The sequence below is a fragment of the Oxyura jamaicensis genome, chromosome 21 (assembly GCF_011077185.1).
Source record: "Oxyura jamaicensis isolate SHBP4307 breed ruddy duck chromosome 21, BPBGC_Ojam_1.0, whole genome shotgun sequence".
Taxonomy (NCBI): domain Eukaryota; kingdom Metazoa; phylum Chordata; class Aves; order Anseriformes; family Anatidae; genus Oxyura; species Oxyura jamaicensis.
The window spans coordinates 623,926-640,377 of NC_048913.1; the positions used below are offsets into that span (position 1 = coordinate 623,926).

General features: G+C 54.0%; 2 protein-coding genes across 3 annotated transcripts in view; one reads left to right on the forward strand and one right to left on the reverse strand.

Moving 5' to 3' along the window:
• On the forward strand, positions 1-9,258 carry KLHL21 (kelch like family member 21). Of its 2 annotated transcripts, XM_035344698.1 has the most exons (5): positions 1-30; positions 874-1,968; positions 3,874-4,279; positions 6,749-6,821; positions 7,133-9,258. In XM_035344698.1, the coding sequence occupies exons 2-5, from the start codon at positions 942-944 to the stop codon at positions 7,424-7,426; spliced, it is 1,800 nt and encodes a 599-aa protein (XP_035200589.1). In that variant the 5' UTR covers positions 1-30; positions 874-941; the 3' UTR covers positions 7,427-9,258. The 2 variants fall into 2 exon arrangements, with proteins under 2 accessions (XP_035200589.1, XP_035200590.1); XM_035344699.1 differs by lacking the exon at positions 1-30 and having other exon boundaries at positions 777-1,968.
• Positions 9,259-10,077: 819 nt separating this feature from the next.
• The window catches only part of ZBTB48 (zinc finger and BTB domain containing 48), a 25,562-nt gene continuing 19,187 nt past the window's right edge, over positions 10,078-16,452 (reverse strand). Inside the window, exons 2-10 of the mRNA XM_035344937.1 lie at positions 16,227-16,382; positions 15,124-15,235; positions 14,553-14,645; positions 14,000-14,086; positions 13,380-13,534; positions 12,634-12,770; positions 12,035-12,199; positions 11,763-11,851; positions 10,078-11,419 (exon numbers count right to left, since the gene is read on the reverse strand). Of these exons, the coding sequence (XP_035200828.1) occupies positions 11,123-11,419; positions 11,763-11,851; positions 12,035-12,199; positions 12,634-12,770; positions 13,380-13,534; positions 14,000-14,086; positions 14,553-14,645; positions 15,124-15,235; positions 16,227-16,382 (1,291 nt within the window). The 3' untranslated portion in view covers positions 10,078-11,122. The remainder of the gene's footprint in view (positions 11,420-11,762; positions 11,852-12,034; positions 12,200-12,633; positions 12,771-13,379; positions 13,535-13,999; positions 14,087-14,552; positions 14,646-15,123; positions 15,236-16,226; positions 16,383-16,452) is intronic.

A 16,452-nucleotide genomic window follows, 5' to 3' on the forward strand; every position in this document is an offset into this window, starting at 1 on the left:
CGCCGGCAGCCGTCGGGAGCGGCGCGACCCGTGAGTACTGCGGCACCGGTACCCCCGGGCCCCCTCGCCGTGACCAACGGCCCCGGGGTCCCGCCCGGCCCCACGCCGCCCTCCGCCTGCGGCGGCCCCGCGGGGCAACTCCGGCCCCAGGGCGCCTCCCGCTCTCCTCAGGCTGTGCGGGGGGACCCGGTCCGCGGCTGTGCGGGCGGAGCTGTGCGGGCTGGGGCCGAAAGCGTGAGGGCGCCCCGCGTTTAGCGGCAACGTCGTTTGTGTGCGGAGCGTCTGCGTGACGGGAGGAGCTGGCTGCAGCCGTCGGGGAGCTGGCTCAGCGCTGGCAGGGCGGAGGAGCCCGGCGGGACAGGCGGCAGCTCAGCGCTCCGTCAGGGTGTCGGGGGGCTCTGGGTCTGCGCAGCCGGTCCTCGTGGCAGACAGCGGGTGGCACCGCGGAGCGAGAGGATCGGCACGGGGCTGGGGGCGCGGTGCCCGCTGGAAACGCCCGTGTCAGCGGCTCGCGCTTCAGGACGCCGCCGCGGCCCTGCTCAGGGGCGGGGAGGGCTCCTCCCGTTGGGCAGCGACCCGAGGTGAATGCCTGGTGGCTTAGGCGCGGCGCTCACAAAGCTACCCGCTTTACAGAGGGGTCCAGCTCCTGCGAGGTTGCTTTAATCCCGGGAAACCTGACCACGGGCTTCTTAAAAATGTAATTTGACTAAGTAGAGCAGGCTCCTGGCAACGCCAGCACGTTATGCAACTGCTACTCCCCCGTGATGGGGAAGGAGAACGTCTGCAAGGGCTGTTTAGCTTATCCTGTTTCGCAGCCAGAGGACATTTCTCCCTGCACTAACCCACCTGTTTTGTTTTTTCTTCTCCTGCAAGCTGCTCTCAGGGTTGAACCAGGGGCTCCGTACCGGCTGTGACACAGTGCGTCCTCCTCCAGGCAGGGCATGGCAGCAAGCACGGGCAGTGGCGGGACAGCGGCGGCGGCGACCGGGGAGCCAGCTCACGCGGTGTCCCTGCTGCGGGGGCTGAGCGCACTGCGAGCGGAGCGGAGCCTGCTGGACGTGACTGTGGTGGCGGGCGGGCGGGAGTTCGGGGCCCACCGTGCCGTGCTGGCCGCCGCCTCCGGCTACTTCCGCGCCATGTTCGGCGGGGCGCTGCGGGAGGCGCGGGCTGAGCGCGTGCGGCTGCACGGTGTGGAGCCTGAGTGCCTGGCTCGCCTCCTCGACTTCGCCTACACTGGCCGTGTGGGCGGGCTGGGCCCCGACATCGCCGAGCGCCTTCTGCGTGCCGCCGACTTGCTGCAGTTCCCTGCCGTCAAGGAGGCGTGCGGTGCCTGGCTGGCGCGCCAGTTGGAGCCCGCCAACGCGCTGGACATGCAGGACTTCGCCGAGGCCTTCGCCTGCCCCGCGCTGGCGGCCGCCGCGCATCGCTTCGTTCTGCGACACGTGAGCGAGCTGGGTGCCCAGCTGGAGCGGCTCCCACTGCCGCGCCTGCTCTCCTACCTGCGCGATGACGGGCTCTGCATCCCCAAGGAGGAGGCCGCCTTCCAGCTGGCACTGCGCTGGGTGCGTGCCGATCCCGCCGCCCGCGCCCCGCTGCTGCCCCAGCTCCTGGCGCACGTCCGTCTGCCCTTTGTGCGCCGCTTCTACCTGCTGGCCCATGTGGAGGGCGAGCCACTGGTGGCCCGCTGCCCGCCCTGTCTGCGCCTCCTCCGCGAGGCCCGCGACTTCCAGGCTGCCCGCCTTGACCGCCACGACCGCGGGCCCTGTGCCCGCATGCGGCCCCGGCCCTCCACCGGCCTCGCCGAGATCCTCGTCCTCGTCGGTGGCTGCGACCGCGACTGCGACGAGCTCGTCACTGTCGACTGCTACAACCCACGCACCGGCCACTGGCGCTACCTGGCCGAGTTCCCCGAGCATCTGGGCGGGGGTTACAGCGTCGCCGCGCTGGGCAATGACATCTATGTCACTGGTAAGTCACCAGCGAGGTGCGCGGCGCACCTTGGGCGGGCTGCAGGCTGGCAGGGCCACCCCCAGGGCACCCCTGCTCCTGCAGGAAGCCGGGTGCTGCTGGCGGGTGGGGCATGGGCCAAGGCATTCCAGGTCCTCCCCAGAGCACTGCGAGGGCCTTTCCAGGGAATAAGCAAACATTGCTCTCCAGAGTCCGCTCCCTGTGCAGCGCCTGCCTCCTGTGCTGCTTTCATTCCTCTGTCAGGAACTCGCCTGCTCCTGGAGGTGGAAAAACAGCAGGGCTCATTGCCTGAAGCTGAGCGCAGCCCAGGGCAGGAGGTGCACGTGGTCCAGAGCAGCCTCTGTGTTTCTGTCTCGCCCTTCACTCTGGGTCGTTAACGGCTGTGCAGGCAGGAGGCTCGTAGGAAAACAGCCGCGTCTTCAAGTGGTGCTTAAGAAACAGCAGGCAAAAGCACGAGTCGGGAAGGCTTGTATGAAAACATCAGCGTCAAGATTCCCACCAAAAATACTTGGGTTCTAGTGGTGAGTCTTGGCTTTTCACAGGGGAGCAAAGAGTCTGACACACTCCTCAGGCCCAGTGTGGCTGCAGCCTGAAGACTCCAGGAGTTCAGAGGCTCCTGGCGTTGGTGCTGGATGGGGATTTAGCAGCTGATCTCAATCTGGGAGTTATTTTGTTGTGGCTAATACTTCTGAGTATGCAGACAGAAGTCCCAGAACTTGTGCTGGAGAAACTTTCTAGCTGCTTGCTGTGGACAATAGGATTGACTTGAGAGGGGTTTTGAATTTCTGGCTGCCAAGCAAGTGTTTGGGTTCAGAGCCTGTGAATCACAAGCCAAGCATGTGCTTGAGGCAGAGTCACATCAGAAAGCCCCGGGTGCCTTGGGCTTCGGTGCAGCTGAGACACTGAGGAGTGGCAGGCAGCGTGTATGCGTCATGGTGTCTCCCCCTGCGCACGTTCTGCCTCCTGACAGTCTGCTGGGGCTGTCATTACTTCCTTAAAGGTGACAGGAGTGTAAATTTGTTGTTAATCTGCACGTAGAGAGACTTTCTTTGAACTATATCCCTTAGCCAGGGGCAGTCCTGTGGTGGTCATAATGATGTAGAACAAACACCTGGGAGATGAGGTGCTGCAGAACAACCTGTGCTGACTGCATGTTGTGCTATTGAAGATTTGAAGTGCAGGTCAGATGGAGGTGAACAGAGAAGTGTTCGTTCTCTAGCTGTTAGCAGGGAACAAGGTCGGATTTTAAGGGCAGAGTTGTGAATAGGAAAGACTACCATACGGTTAGTTTGTGTTAATGCCTTGATGTCCCATGGTAACCTTCCAGCGCAGTTACAGGCAGCTCTGGGGGTGCTGTCTGCTGAGAGCCCCGTGCTTCGGCAAGGTCGCTACTGGTGGAGGTGGTTCTGTGTAGTGTCAGTGTCATTGCTCAGCCGGTCGGGAAGGCTGGAAGGCTTCCGTGCTGCTAACGGGAACAGTGCCTTGGCAGCTGGGCACTGGTGAATGTGAATCTCTGCTATGTCACAGTAGCTTCTGGAGAGCAGCAGAGCAGGGATTGCAAAACAGGAAAGAAAATGATTATCTGGAACAAGGGAGGATACTTGTTTCAAGTCGTTACTGAATACTCGGGATAAATTCTTGGCTTGCTGGGAAAGAAATAGTACAAAAGTTTGTTAAAATCCTCTGGGTGCCAACTACTGTGGTCCCCTAAGTACGGAGATGTTTTTATAACGTGTGGCTCTGGGAAGCAGAAAAGTGCATGTGGGTATTAAACAAGTGTAGCTGGAAGGCACAATAAAGAACTCGGTCCTGAGTCAAGCCCTCTCCTCCACCACCTTGTAGTGTTTCCCTTCCAAGGAATACGCTTTGTGAAGTGACTCTTGACATGTTGTGTGCTGTGCGCAGGGGGCTCGGATGGGTCAAGGCTGTACGACTGCGTCTGGAGATACAACTCCAGTGTGAATGAGTGGACAGAGGTGTCCCCGATGCTGAAAGCCAGAGAATACCACAGCTCCACGGTGCTGGACGGGCTGCTGTACGTCATCGCCTCCGACAGCACGGAGCGCTACGACCACTCGGTGGATAGCTGGGAGGCTCTGCAGCCCATGCTGTACCCCATGGACAACTGCTCCACCACCTCGTGCCGCGGCAAGCTGTTCGCCATCGGCTCTCTCTCTGGCAAGGAGTCCATGGTTATGCAGTGCTACGACCCCGACAGTGACCTCTGGTCCCTTGTCAACTGCGGCCACCTGCCTCCGTGGTCCTTCGCGCCAAAGACGGTGACTCTCAACGGGCTCATGTACTTCATAAGGTGAGCAGCGGCAGCGATCGCATCCCTTCCCGCCCCTCCCTGCCTCCACACTAGGTAAACAGGGGTTTTCCCGGGGAAAGTGTCTGGATTTTACAAGTGGTCCTATGAGGTTACTGAGTCAAGAAAGCAAGGCAGTGCTTCCCCTGCTCTGCAAACTGCCACGCTTCCTTATTTTAGTTCTGCTGTAGCTGAACCTCAAAGATCTGTGCTTTAATCCTGTACAAATACCTGAATTTAAACCCAAGTGTTGGGAAATAGACAGAGTTACAAATCTGGCTGATGTCGGCAGTTGTGCTTGGAATAGACTTCTCAGTTTTCTTGGCTTCTAGTTCAGTACCCCTCGTTGCTATAAATAAGTGAGTAAGCGCCAAGAAAATGTTAAACTGTAGCAGAGCAGAGTGCATCCTCTGTCTCAGCAAAGATAGGAGGACTGAAGATGAAATGATTGGTCACTATTTTTAAACGCCTGCCCAAACCTGGGACTTAATTACCCATCTGAAGCCATTCTAGTGGAGCAAACACGTCGGTTATCCACTTCATTAAAAATAAACCAGAAGGCATGCTAGTGCCGAAGCATTTTATCCTGCTGTGTTGACTTTGAGCAAACATTGACTTCTGTGATGGCCTCCAGACGCTTTTCTGCTTTTTCAGTCCCCTCTTGATCTTGCATAAAGCAGCAAGTTCTACCAAAGACCCTTTGTTTGTTCTGCTTGGGTTTGTTCTCAGATTAATGTCTTGGTTCCAGGCACTTGTTGGCAGACAGTAGTCTGAGTTACTTGGCTGCCAGCAAATACTGTCAGGGTGATTGAAGCTTCAGGATTTCTGGGCATTTAAGCATTTGCAGGAGCTAATGAGTAAATGCCCTGGGTCAAGATTTTCTGCCCTGGTTTCATGTGTTGCAAGGTGGACTGTTGCTCAGACGGCTGCAGTTACCAGCTCTCTGCCTGTAGGTACCAGCTCTTTGTTCTGACCAGTTTTGAGGAAGAAAGGTTTTCAGAACAGTGTCCTTGGGACTGGACACGCTTGTTTACAACTGCCCATGCTAAAGGTGCCTCACTCGGGTGAGCACCAGTTCAGTTACAAGTACGTCTCTGAACTGAGTTGCTGCAAAAGCAACTCAAACTAAACATCTGGTTTTGAAGTGTGTGTCCTAGAGGTGCCTTAGGAATATTTGTTCAGAATGTAACCAGCAAGTCCCACAGCACGCACCTTGGCTTCACCGTGGGGTTAGCAGGTGGGTTTCTAGATGCAGTGGTTTGCTAAACGGGTGCTGATGTTGTAGGTGAGATTTCTCGTTTATTTTCACTCCCTCTCCCAGTCAGATTCGTGTAAGAAATCCATAGTATTGTCTTGTCACTTGTGCAACAAATGGCAACATATGAAGTTATCACAGACAGACAATAAAATGTAACATTGGATTATGATGGGTTTTAAACGTGTTTTTCCACTATACATCATACCTTGGATCTTTAAGAGAAAGAATTTGCAGCCATAGACTGATAAACGCGAGAAGAGGGGCCTGCAGCCCTTGAAGTCTGTTCTACTAGATAAAGACTTAGGTGTGTTAAATTGAAAGAGCATAATTTCAGGTGAAATCAATGGAAATGGCCACTCAGATTGATCAGCAGTTGAAGAATAAAGTGGAATTTTCTACTTTGTAGCCTTTCAAATCCATCTGTAGCAGGACTGTCTTGGATTGACAGCACTTCTCTGGCCACCCTGACCTTGTCTTCTTTCCATTCTTGTGTCAGCAATGTGCGTTTCTGTGTTACAAACATCCCTCACCTGTTGCTGTCCTGCTTGAATCTTGCAGTGGTGAGCGGGTAAAAGAAGCCTTGGGGGATTATGCTGCCCCCTAAGCTCTTCTGTTACAGTTCTCTGGCCTGTCTAAATTTGGTGTTGGCAAAATAACCTCAAGCAGTAGGGATCCCATTACTTTTAACTGCATTGAGGTTTAAGTCTCCAGAACACTGTTTTTTCTTCCAGACTCTTAAGCTCTTGGCACCAAAGCCTATAAAACACAGGCTGGCAAAAGTCAGTCTATGAACACATCTACTGTACATGCAAACTCAAAAACAGACGAAGTTTGGGAAAGCCCTCAGGATTGTCTCCAAATTGTCTGCTGTACCTCTTAGGTAGTGTCCTAAACCTCAGTGTACACCAGTGAAATGTGGCTTTGCCTGTGGAGAGGCGCAGAAGTGGCAGTGAGGCTCTTTCGGTGTAGGTCACTAGCCCTGAGCATTAGAGAAGCCCTCTTGCGTTAATACACGGTACGTGTGTGATGCCTGGGATTGCATGTTGCATGTACAGAGGGGCAGCACAAAGGTCTGGGTGTTCCCTGGGGTTGAGCATCATTGCTGGTACTTAAGGGCTTTGCATTGAGACCAGAGCCTTCATACAAGAACTCAGGGCTTCACAAGGAGAAGGTTTTGAGAACACAGAGGAGTAATTTTGTGTTATCTTCTGCAGAGATGACTCAGCTGAAGTGGATGTTTACAATCCAGTGAAAAACGAATGGGATAAAATCCCTGCCATGCTTCAGGTAGGATGCTTACCAACCTACTGGACGCCTTTCAGACTTTAAAAATGGCTTGATTTACCTTTGGGAAGCAGTATTCTGGTTAGATTGTAACCCACTGAACACGGAGTGCATTTAAACATACGGTTACCTGGAAGGAGAAGTTCATGTTGAGTGTCGGTGCCGGTTTAGCATCGCATGGCTGTGCTAACGTGGGGGGAAGGCAGCAGCTGGTGAGAACCTTCCCCCTTCTAACTTTACAGTAGGAAGACATCTGCCTCCTTGAGCAAAATCCCCCTTCCTAATTGTGGTGCATATTCATTCTTCAATCGTAGGTTCACGTTGGGGGGAGCGTGGCCGTGCTAGGCGGGAAGCTCTACGTCTCTGGTGGCTACGATAACACGTTTGAACTCTCAGACGTCCTGGAAGCGTACGACCCTGAAACGCGAACGTGGAGCGTGGTGGGCCGACTCCCTGAGCCCATCTTCTGGCACGGCAGTGTCAGCATATTCCGACAGTTCATGCCGGAAACCACGCAGGAGGATGACAGCATCACACTGGACAACACCATCAACTTGAACAGGCAGCGCCAGAACCTTCACAGCCAGAACCTTAACGAGCTTCGTTAGCAGGGGGGTGCACTGTCCCTGGCTCGATGCGAGTTCATTATCCAGAACCAGTGTTGCTTTGAGAGAAGACAGAGGCAAATTGGTGCTTGGAAACAAACACATACACTGATCAGTAGAGGGAGTAAAAATTTTGAATGTTTGAAATGCTGTTGTAGAAACCTAGCTGGCAGAACACGAGGCCTCCGGGCACAGCGGTCCTCAGTCCTTCTCTGTGGAGGCAGAAGGCGCAGCACTACTCACAGAGAAGACCTGAGAGGCAAGCTCTGAAGAAAACAATTGTGTTAAACAACACTGCAGCATCACGACTTACAGCTTTTGGTCAGATGCCTTTCACTTTGAGCTCCTTCACCCTGTAACGCTTTGTTTGTCACCAAATTCCTTTCTTCAGTTTCTTCCTATGGAGAGAAAAAAAGGAACAGAAGGAAATGGGCAGGACCACCCCCCGATGGCCTGAGCCTCCTGCGGCGGGAGGGGTCTGTCTGAAGGACTGTGGTCTGCACCCTGCCCCTCTGTTGTGTGCTTCAGAGGGAGACAGGCCTCTCGCACACCTTCCTCTGTGTGGTTAGAGGGGAAGAGACCTTCCTGAATGAGAGGTTACTGTGAGTGTAGCCCTTCCTGTCATGTCACCATAGCCCTTGGCTCCTGCTCATGCCCTCGGAAAGGTGTCTGTGTAGCAGGGATCTTAGAGAGTCTGGGTTACGAAGCTTTGCCTGTCCCGTTGTCTGAACTTAGTTCTTCGTGTATTTTGTTGTTTTTAAGTTTTGTCATTGAAACTTCTGCAGGTGTTTCTTTTCCCATCCTTCCTAGAACACTTTTTTTCTTTTTTTCTTTTTCTTTTTTTTTCTCAGAACACCTTTATTTATCTTTTAATCATATTGTTACAATTAGGGTGCCTTCATTTGTGGTCACCCAAACTGCACTGTTCTTTAAAGGGAAAAGTGAACCCCCCTCAGCTGGCTTGTGGAGTGACTTCTAGGGCTCGTGGCTCATGCCAGAGCCAGGAAGGAGCCTTCCTTCTCCTTTACTGTTTTGACAGAATTTGTTCCAATGGGGTTGTTCAGCTTGGGGCTGAACATAGCAGAAAACATCTGTGTGGCTTGTTCTGTGACTAGTTCTTGTGACTAACAGAATTTACTGTCAATTCTTCTATACCAGGCGATCAGCACGTGCTGTATCGGGCAGGTAGGCGATGTGTATGGAGGGCAAGTTCTTATTCCTTCACAGTTGTAAAGGAGCCAGGTTGGAATTCTGCTATTTTAGAAGAAATAAAAAAAGATTGCCCAGAAAGGTAAGCACAACTTCCCTAAAAGATTTGCCACAGGTTTGTAGAAGAAAAGCTGGGGGTGTTTAGACACCGTGGTGCAGAAATGCATTAGTCGGTATGAGGCAACCTGCTGAACCCTTGGAGAGTTCTCGTGCCTGTCTCATCTTCACTTTGCAGAAGCTCTTGGAATCTGAGTAATTGGAAAATGCTGCTGAGGTCATTTGGCAAAGGTGTAGCAGTTAGCAAGAGTGTTGTGGATTGAAAGTTAGTTATTTTAGGGTTTTCTTTTTGTGTGCGTGTGTGTGGCACGTGTAGGATTTGCCTTTATACTTGCTCAAGTGACCTAGGTAGCGTGAATTATATTTCCTCAATATACCTTCAGCTGAAGAGAAGCTGCTTGCAGTTTACTTGTGGAATGTTTATTGAAAAAGAAAACAGTTAAAGACTGCAGTATGGCCCATCTGAATATGGGCACTACTTCCAGAAAACTGTAGTGTAATAGTGGCTGAAATGGTGGCTAGATTTGCTCTTTCTTCTGCCTTTGGTTTTTAACCAATAGGAAAAAAAATGAAAACAGAAAGCCCGTCTACTTGGATTGCATGCCTTCTGGCTTGCCGTTGAGTGCATCAGAACCCTATCTCTCTAAAATCAACACATTCACAGCTTTAAAAATCTGTTTTGCCTTGAATACTATTTTACGCTAAGCTACTTAGCTGTGAAACTTGAGAAAGCTGTTTATGAAGCTTGGGCTTTGCTCAAAGTCTGAAACTTTGACAGTGCCTTGAAACTGCCGCCTGTGGCAGAGGATCCATGGCGAGGCAGGAGCAGCAGGGTCCCCTGGGCACAGCAGCCTCTCGTTGCTGGTTTTGTCTTAAGGCACAGGGAAGTGCTGTTGCACGAGCTGCTGGTGGAGCTTTCCTCCTCGTGGCACAGTGGGGCTGTGCTGTGGCGGTCCCTGTTGGGTGGAGGAGCCAGATAGTGGGACACACGGGAGCCAGCAGCGCAGGGCCCACCCTCCCTTCCTGGGAGAATCGCCACATCTTGCTGTGCTGACCCAGCACACCAAAGCCACCTGTCCGCACAGCACTTCGGGGAGAAAAAGCAACGGCTGCAACGTGGCGATGCTTGAGAGACCTGCGCAAGTGTGAAGACCCCAAGCTGCCTGTGTGCACTGTACGGCTGAACTTGTGTTGCAGACTGAAGTATTTATGCTGAACTATAACTAGTACGTACACTATATCTCATACTGTAGTGCTCACTGCTGGACCTGCCACCCTGAAATTCCCGAACCAGCTAAACAATTATGGATTTGTATTTATTTTTTGTAAAATCCATTGTGTCCAAATCTTTGAGTACTGTTTAAATACCATCCTTTGAAACAAAGGCATTTTACATTTACAGATAATGTATTTTTATTCTCATAATTTGTTTTTAAATTTACTTGCAGCAGTCAAGTTAAATAAATAAAACGTTACATAAATCTCTATGTTTTTCAACAGAAAGATTACTAGAACAAGTTTTTGCTGAGATGTTTCTCATTCTAAGCCTGAGGTGCATTTAAATGGTAGCGCTGCCTGTTTGGTGAGTACAAAAGGGAAAGGGGACCGAGGCTGGGTGGGACATGAATCCTTACGTGTGCTCAGTTTCAGGTATAACATTCCACCGCCACCCCACAGAAACACTCGGGAAATGGTTTTCAATGTGACAGCAACCCTGGATTGTGTTATTTCAGAAAAATACTATTTACAAGTATAAATCCCCACATCTAAAAACAGGAGCTTAGAGAATCACCCACTTCCTTGAGCTAATCCTACTGTTTCAAGCTGAGTAACAGCTAAATTAGTTCAATGGTGAGAAGATACAAGATCACACCATGCCTTTAATGTAGTAAAGAAACAGAAATAAGTAGCAGAAGCTTGACAGAACCAAGTAGGAATAAGGCACAAATTTAATTGAGGACACAGTCCTTTCAGCACACATTTAAGGAAAGGGGCAGTCACACACTCTTCCGGAAGGTAAACTTTAATCATGAGCATTCAGACTCAAACGTAGAACTAATGGAGCAAGGTAAGAGCTAGCACTGTAGAAATGGGAGGTGAGCCAGCTATCCCTTCTGGTCACAAATGAGAGCTCATTAAAAAGCAATTCACAGTATTACACATACGGAGTTGTCAATCACATCCCATCCAATACGATGTATGTACATTTAAGTAGTCATTCTGAGTAGCTTCATATTTCTTAATTTGATACCCAATTATCACTTCATTAGGAACTTTCCCTGCAACCTGGGGGTAGGATCTTTAAACAGGAGGAGGGAGAGAGGCTGGACGTGCGACTTGAAGCCCCTGGAGGCTGAAAAGAACAAGTGTAGCAGAGCGTCACTCCAGCCTAACACTGTATTGTGTTTGGTAGGAAGGATGCGTGCAGCCGCACTACGTTTCACAGTCATCAGGAATTGCTGTTGTTATTATTAGTGACTGCTCTATCACATCTGCCGTAGAAAAGGTCTCGTTTGAACAGAGTCTCTGCACAGGGATCTCCTCAGGCAGGGAGCCGCGGGACAGGGACTCCACAATGACCTCGGCTGAGCCCACCTCCAGCTCCTGGGGCGGCTGCAGGGCCACCACCACCGCCTTCTCGTCCTCGATGATCAGGTTTCGCAGCTTCCGCTGCCGGGGGTTGTAGTTCTCCACACGGTCGTGAATCTCCATGTGGCGTCTCAAGTGAGCCTGTGAAACAGAAAGGACTGTCCTGCTGAGGGCCAGCTCACCCAAAGGGTGCTGTGCTTCTCTTGGGGGTGGGAAGGGGCACAGCAAAACTCTCCTGCCCCCACGGGCCCGCCAGGACTGCAAGGGGCCTTGCTCAAGCATCGCACCCTCCAGTGCTGCCAGCACTGCCCGAAGCCCCTAGAGCACACAGCTCTCCCTCTGGTGGAGTGCATGCTTCCCAAAAGAGCCTTCTTACAAAGTGGGAATCTGCTTGTGCCACTGCAGAGGAGCAACCCATGGCGTGCGTACCCTCATCAGGCACGCAGTGTGTCACAGAGGTCCCCAGAACCAGGACATGTCCCACCTGCCGCGTGAACTTGTAGCCGCACTCGGTGCACTCGAACTTCCTCACTCCCTTGTGCCTGCGGACGTGGACACGCAGCTGCTCAACCGCTGAGAAGAGAAGGAAGCAGCAGTTCAGGATGGCCCTGCCAGCAGCACGTGCCAGCAGAGCAGCTGCAGACATGTGGTGTGAAGCACTGCTGCAGCAGCGCCACACAGCAGTGCCATCTCGAGACACGGAAAGAGCACGGACTGTGACAGACGTGCCCAAGCACATCTCTTAGCATGAGGTACCTTTGAAGGTTTTCCCACAGATCTGGCAGAAGTGGGGCCTCCCCTCCTGGTGTCGGCTGGCAATGTGCCTCAGGAGGGGCCCCTTCTCCGTGAACCTCTGGTCGCAGAACTCACAGCTAAAGGGGCGCTCCCCTGTGTGGGTCCGGTTGTGCTTGTCCAGGCTTGCTGCCGTGAGCAGGGGAAGAGAGAGCTGGAGGTCAGCAGTCCGCTGGGTGTCCCCATCCAGGCACAGGCGCAGGCTACACTGTGGTGAGACCACGTATGCTCTGTGCCAGGCTAGTCATGAATGCTTAAAAGGGGCATAGACAGCAGTTTGCTAGTCTAAGCTAACCATTACTGTGGAAAATTCACCACTGTCTTCCCTTTTTGTGCTGTGGGAGTAAGGAAAATACAGGTAATACTCCTTCCTGAAGCATTATCCCACGCGCATGAGAGCATGCTTTGTTCTGGAGGGGAAGCAGAGGTTTCTCAGCACAGCTGCTTCCAGGAAGTCCCAGATACCTGCAGGAGCGTAGTGCTCAGCATTGCAAACCCCAAGGCGGCTGCTACGAGGTAGGACTGAGGCAGCAGGGACACAGTGCTGTGTGCCCAGGGGATACCTTGTGTCCTGAAGGTCTTGCCACAGAGGTGGCACTGGAAGGGCTTCTCGCCGGTGTGCGTGCGCAGGTGCATGTTGAGGTTGGCTTTCTGCGTGAAGGCATGATGGCAGAACTCGCAAACGTAGGGGCGTTCGTTCCTGTGGGCAGGGAAAACATAGCTGAGCCCCCCAAGGCAGGCCCCAGCTGGAGTACAGTCGCCTTTACCTCTGCTTTTGTTGACTTCAGTCCCTGAAGGTAACTGTAATTGAATCCTACTTCAGCCCATCTCAAACTAAACTATTTCAGAGGCCCACAAATTCTCTCCTGCAAGCACAGGCTCCTGAAGCGCAGAGCTGGTGCCTTCTGCTCCTCAGGCATCACAACCAGCTCAGGGAACAACACTCAGGGCAAGTGTGGAGAGCAGCTGCTGATGCATGCTCATCCTTTTGAGAACAGGAACGAGCCAGGCAGCAGGACAGCTGATGAGCTTCGGTCATCACCTGTATTAATTACTAGAGTCACACACTCGGAGGAAGTGCAGACAGTACGGACTTCTTTTGGAAGAAAGCAGGACTGAAGGTTGGCCCCTTACCAAATTTCTGGCAGGACCTGCAGCACACCACCTCCAGGAAAGCTGGGGGGTGGCAAGCACCACTAACGCACCTTGCAGATGCTGCGGGAGGCTCCCCAGCACCCACCCAGCTGGGGCCTCAGGAGGAGGCAGGAGTTCAGAGGTGGCACACAGGAAGGACCGGATTGTGTCATACCTGTGCTTGGCCTTGATGTGCATCTGCAAGCCATTGCGACTTGAGGCTCTGTGTCCGCACTCCTCGCAGACAAACAGCTTCTCTCCCCGGTGCTTGAACGCCTCGTGCAAACGTAGCTCTGTCCGAGACAGAAAGCACTTGGAGCAAGTCGAACACTGCAAGTCCACAGGAGAGCTCAGGGTTAGGCAGCGTGCCCACACGCAGATCACAGCTCTGCATCCAGAAGACCCGCGCCCCTCAGCACCAAGCGTGCCGTACAAGACACATCCCACTGTGCTGGGGCCCTCCCTGCAGCTGTTGCAGCAACCCCAACTCTGAGATGTCTAATGGGATGAGATAGCCTGCCAGAAGTGAAATGCTGGTCAGTACTTGGGCCTATCAGCCAAGAAAGCCACAAGGGTTGCTCCTTTACCTGCCCCCTCCCCCCCCCCCCCCAAAAAAAAAAAAAAAAAAAAAACATTTCCACTTCATAACTCCCTGCCTCACTTAGCAGAGCCAGAGTGGACAGTGGGCACCATTCTCTAACCCAGGCCTAAGTGCTCTCTACAGTGCTCCTGCTGCAGAGGACACATTAATACCGCCTCCACTCACTCCACCTTGTGCCAGCTTGCTCCCCTTACCGCGTGGGGCTTTGGGGCGCCGTGCAACTTTATCATGTGGCTCTGGAGGTCCTTCTTCTGCATGAACTGCTGCGCACAGGAGGAGCACTGCAAGACAAGGGCAGAATTAGCTTCCAGCCATCTCCTGAGCAGTGACTGCGGCATGATGGGTTGTGTTGCAGAACACAAGTCTGGGGTAAGGCTGCAGAAACCTAAGGAGCAGGGCCACGGGAAGCTGCCTGGCTCCAGCACGTCCCGAGGGGCTGTACCAGCTCAGAGATGGGAACACCCCTGCTGCTGCCTGAGCCAGCTGACAGGAAAGGGAGCCGGCGATCAGGTCAGGGACAAGGGGAAAGGCAGGTGCTGGGGAGAAAAGCCATCCCCGTGCAGAGCCACAGGCCATGGGCCGCATACACAGCAAAGTCACTGCCGTGAGGCAGCGACACAACCCCCAATGCAGCACCTGCCCGCAGGGCCCGGCTGCCCAGAATAGAAAGGCATGCCTGCTCCGGCTCCCTCCAGCGCCAAGCTGCAGCAGCTATTCAAAGGAATGCCAGAGGCAGGCACTGCTGACCTTATAGGGCATCTCCCCGGTGTGCGACACCATGTGCAGCCGCAGCTCCATCCGCCTCTTGAATACCTCTTGGCAGACTGAGCACGTGAAAACCTGCAAGGGACGGGAAAGCATCAGCTTCTGCACAGGCCAGGAAAGAATGAGGCTGAGTCAGACACAAAGCCAGCAGCCAGCCCAGCAAGTCAGACCCATGGCTGCCATTGGCGGCACTGTGCCTTGGTTATGTGCTTAACCTGCCCTCCAGGAACACAGACTTTCTCCAGTGCAAAGAGTATTCTCATATGCTTGAAAAAAATGCTAAAGCCACTAAAATATCAGATCATGGTGAACCAGCATACCATGAACAGAAGCTGCTGCCATCCTCACCCAGAGTGGACTTCCATCATGCTCTGGGGAACCCGCGTGCAGCACATGTGCTGCACAGTAGCAGTAAGATCGGGTTTTGTTCAGCAGCTGAGAGTGATCTGGACTGCAGCTGGACAGGCTCAAATTCTGCTTCGGCAAAGCAGCACCTGCTCCAGTGGCAGCCACCTCCCGCCCTCTAAGAGACCGGCGCAACTCAGGGGCATACCTGCTCGGATCGGTTCATGCAATTTCTGGCTTCATGCTCTAGGAGATTTTCTTTTCTAAAATAACATTTACCACACTTGGAACACTCAAAGGGCTTCTCTCCAGTGTGCTTCCTGGGGACACACAAACAAAGAGCCTCCGTTACTGCCGGTCTGCCAGCAGAGCTGGGCTCCCCTGGCCTGGGTTAGGAGGTGGCTGCAAAAGATCAAGCTGCGCTAGCAGGTCTGGGGGCTCCAGCATTTGTACTCAACAAGGAGACGGCAAGAAATGCACTTGTTGACACTGCTGCCCTGCAGCTGCAGGCCTCACCAGCTGCCTCTGTTTCGGTGTCTGAAGCAGCTGCTTGAAAAGCACTGCTCACTCAGAAGCTGCTTGTGCATGGGGAGGCCTGGACAACAAAGCTCTTAGTCTCCTGCAGTGCCAACACTCACACATCCATCTCCAGGGGCTGGAGAGCACCCTCGGAAAGCCTCCTGTTACCTGTTTTGCTGACCCTGCGGCACCCAAAAGCACCAACATGCCAGAGCACGCTTTGACCAGCGCCCTGCTTGTTGCAGGTGCAAACCCCACAGCCCGCATTGATTCCCCCAAACACATGCTAGTTTTGGAAGCCCAGAAGCTGACAGCTTAAGGCACAGAGCCTGGGCTGAAGCTGCAGGAGCTGGCAGCTCCTCCGCACCTTCACCATCATCCACCCGCAGCCATCGGGTCCTCTGGAAAGGCTCCTAAGCACCTTTGCCGTGTGCTTTCTGAGCTGTGCAGGATCAGACCCTTGGCAGCAGAAGCCTGGGGCAGCCATGGGGGTTTTAACCACAGTGTTTCGGATGTGTGCGAATGCCACCCGTGTCTGGAGGACACACGCAGCCTGGCATCTCGGCAGGGCTGGAGGACGCACAGCTCCCTGCACAGCGACCCGCGGGGCAGGGACCTCACGCGTCAGCCCGGGGGCAGCCAGGACGCCCCGGCCCGCAGCGACGTTCACCGCACCACAGCCGGGGTAGCGCCCGCGGGGCCGGGCAGTGGCAGCACCCAGCCGAGCCCCCCTCCCAGCCCCCCCGAGCCCCGGGCGCACGGAAGGAAGCAGAGCCGTGGCGGAGCGTTCACCTGTTGTGCACCTTCAGGTAGTATTTGCTGAGGAAGGTTTTGTGGCACGTGGGGCACTCGACCGGCGCCGCGGTGCCTTTCCTGCCCCCCGCCAGCCCCGCCTCGGGCACCGCCGCCGCCCCCGGGGGGGGTTTCTTCTTGCCGCGCGGGGCCTTCCTGCCGGGGAGCGCCTCGCCGCCGCCGTCCCCCTGCCCGCCGCCCGCCGCCGCCGCCGCCGGGGGGGGGG

What these genes read in the sequence shown, in the direction of transcription:
- KLHL21 (XM_035344698.1), top strand. Translation starts at nt 942, where the DNA reads ATGGCAGCAAGCACGGGCAGTGGCGGGACAGCGGCGGCGGCGACCGGG. An exon ending in CAATGACATCTATGTCACTG is followed by an intron (nt 1,969 to 3,873) that starts GTAAGTCACCAG and finishes TGCTGTGCGCAG; the next exon opens with GGGGCTCGGATGGGTCAAGG. An exon ending in AAATCCCTGCCATGCTTCAG is followed by an intron (nt 6,822 to 7,132) that starts GTAGGATGCTTA and finishes CTTCAATCGTAG; the next exon opens with GTTCACGTTGGGGGGAGCGT.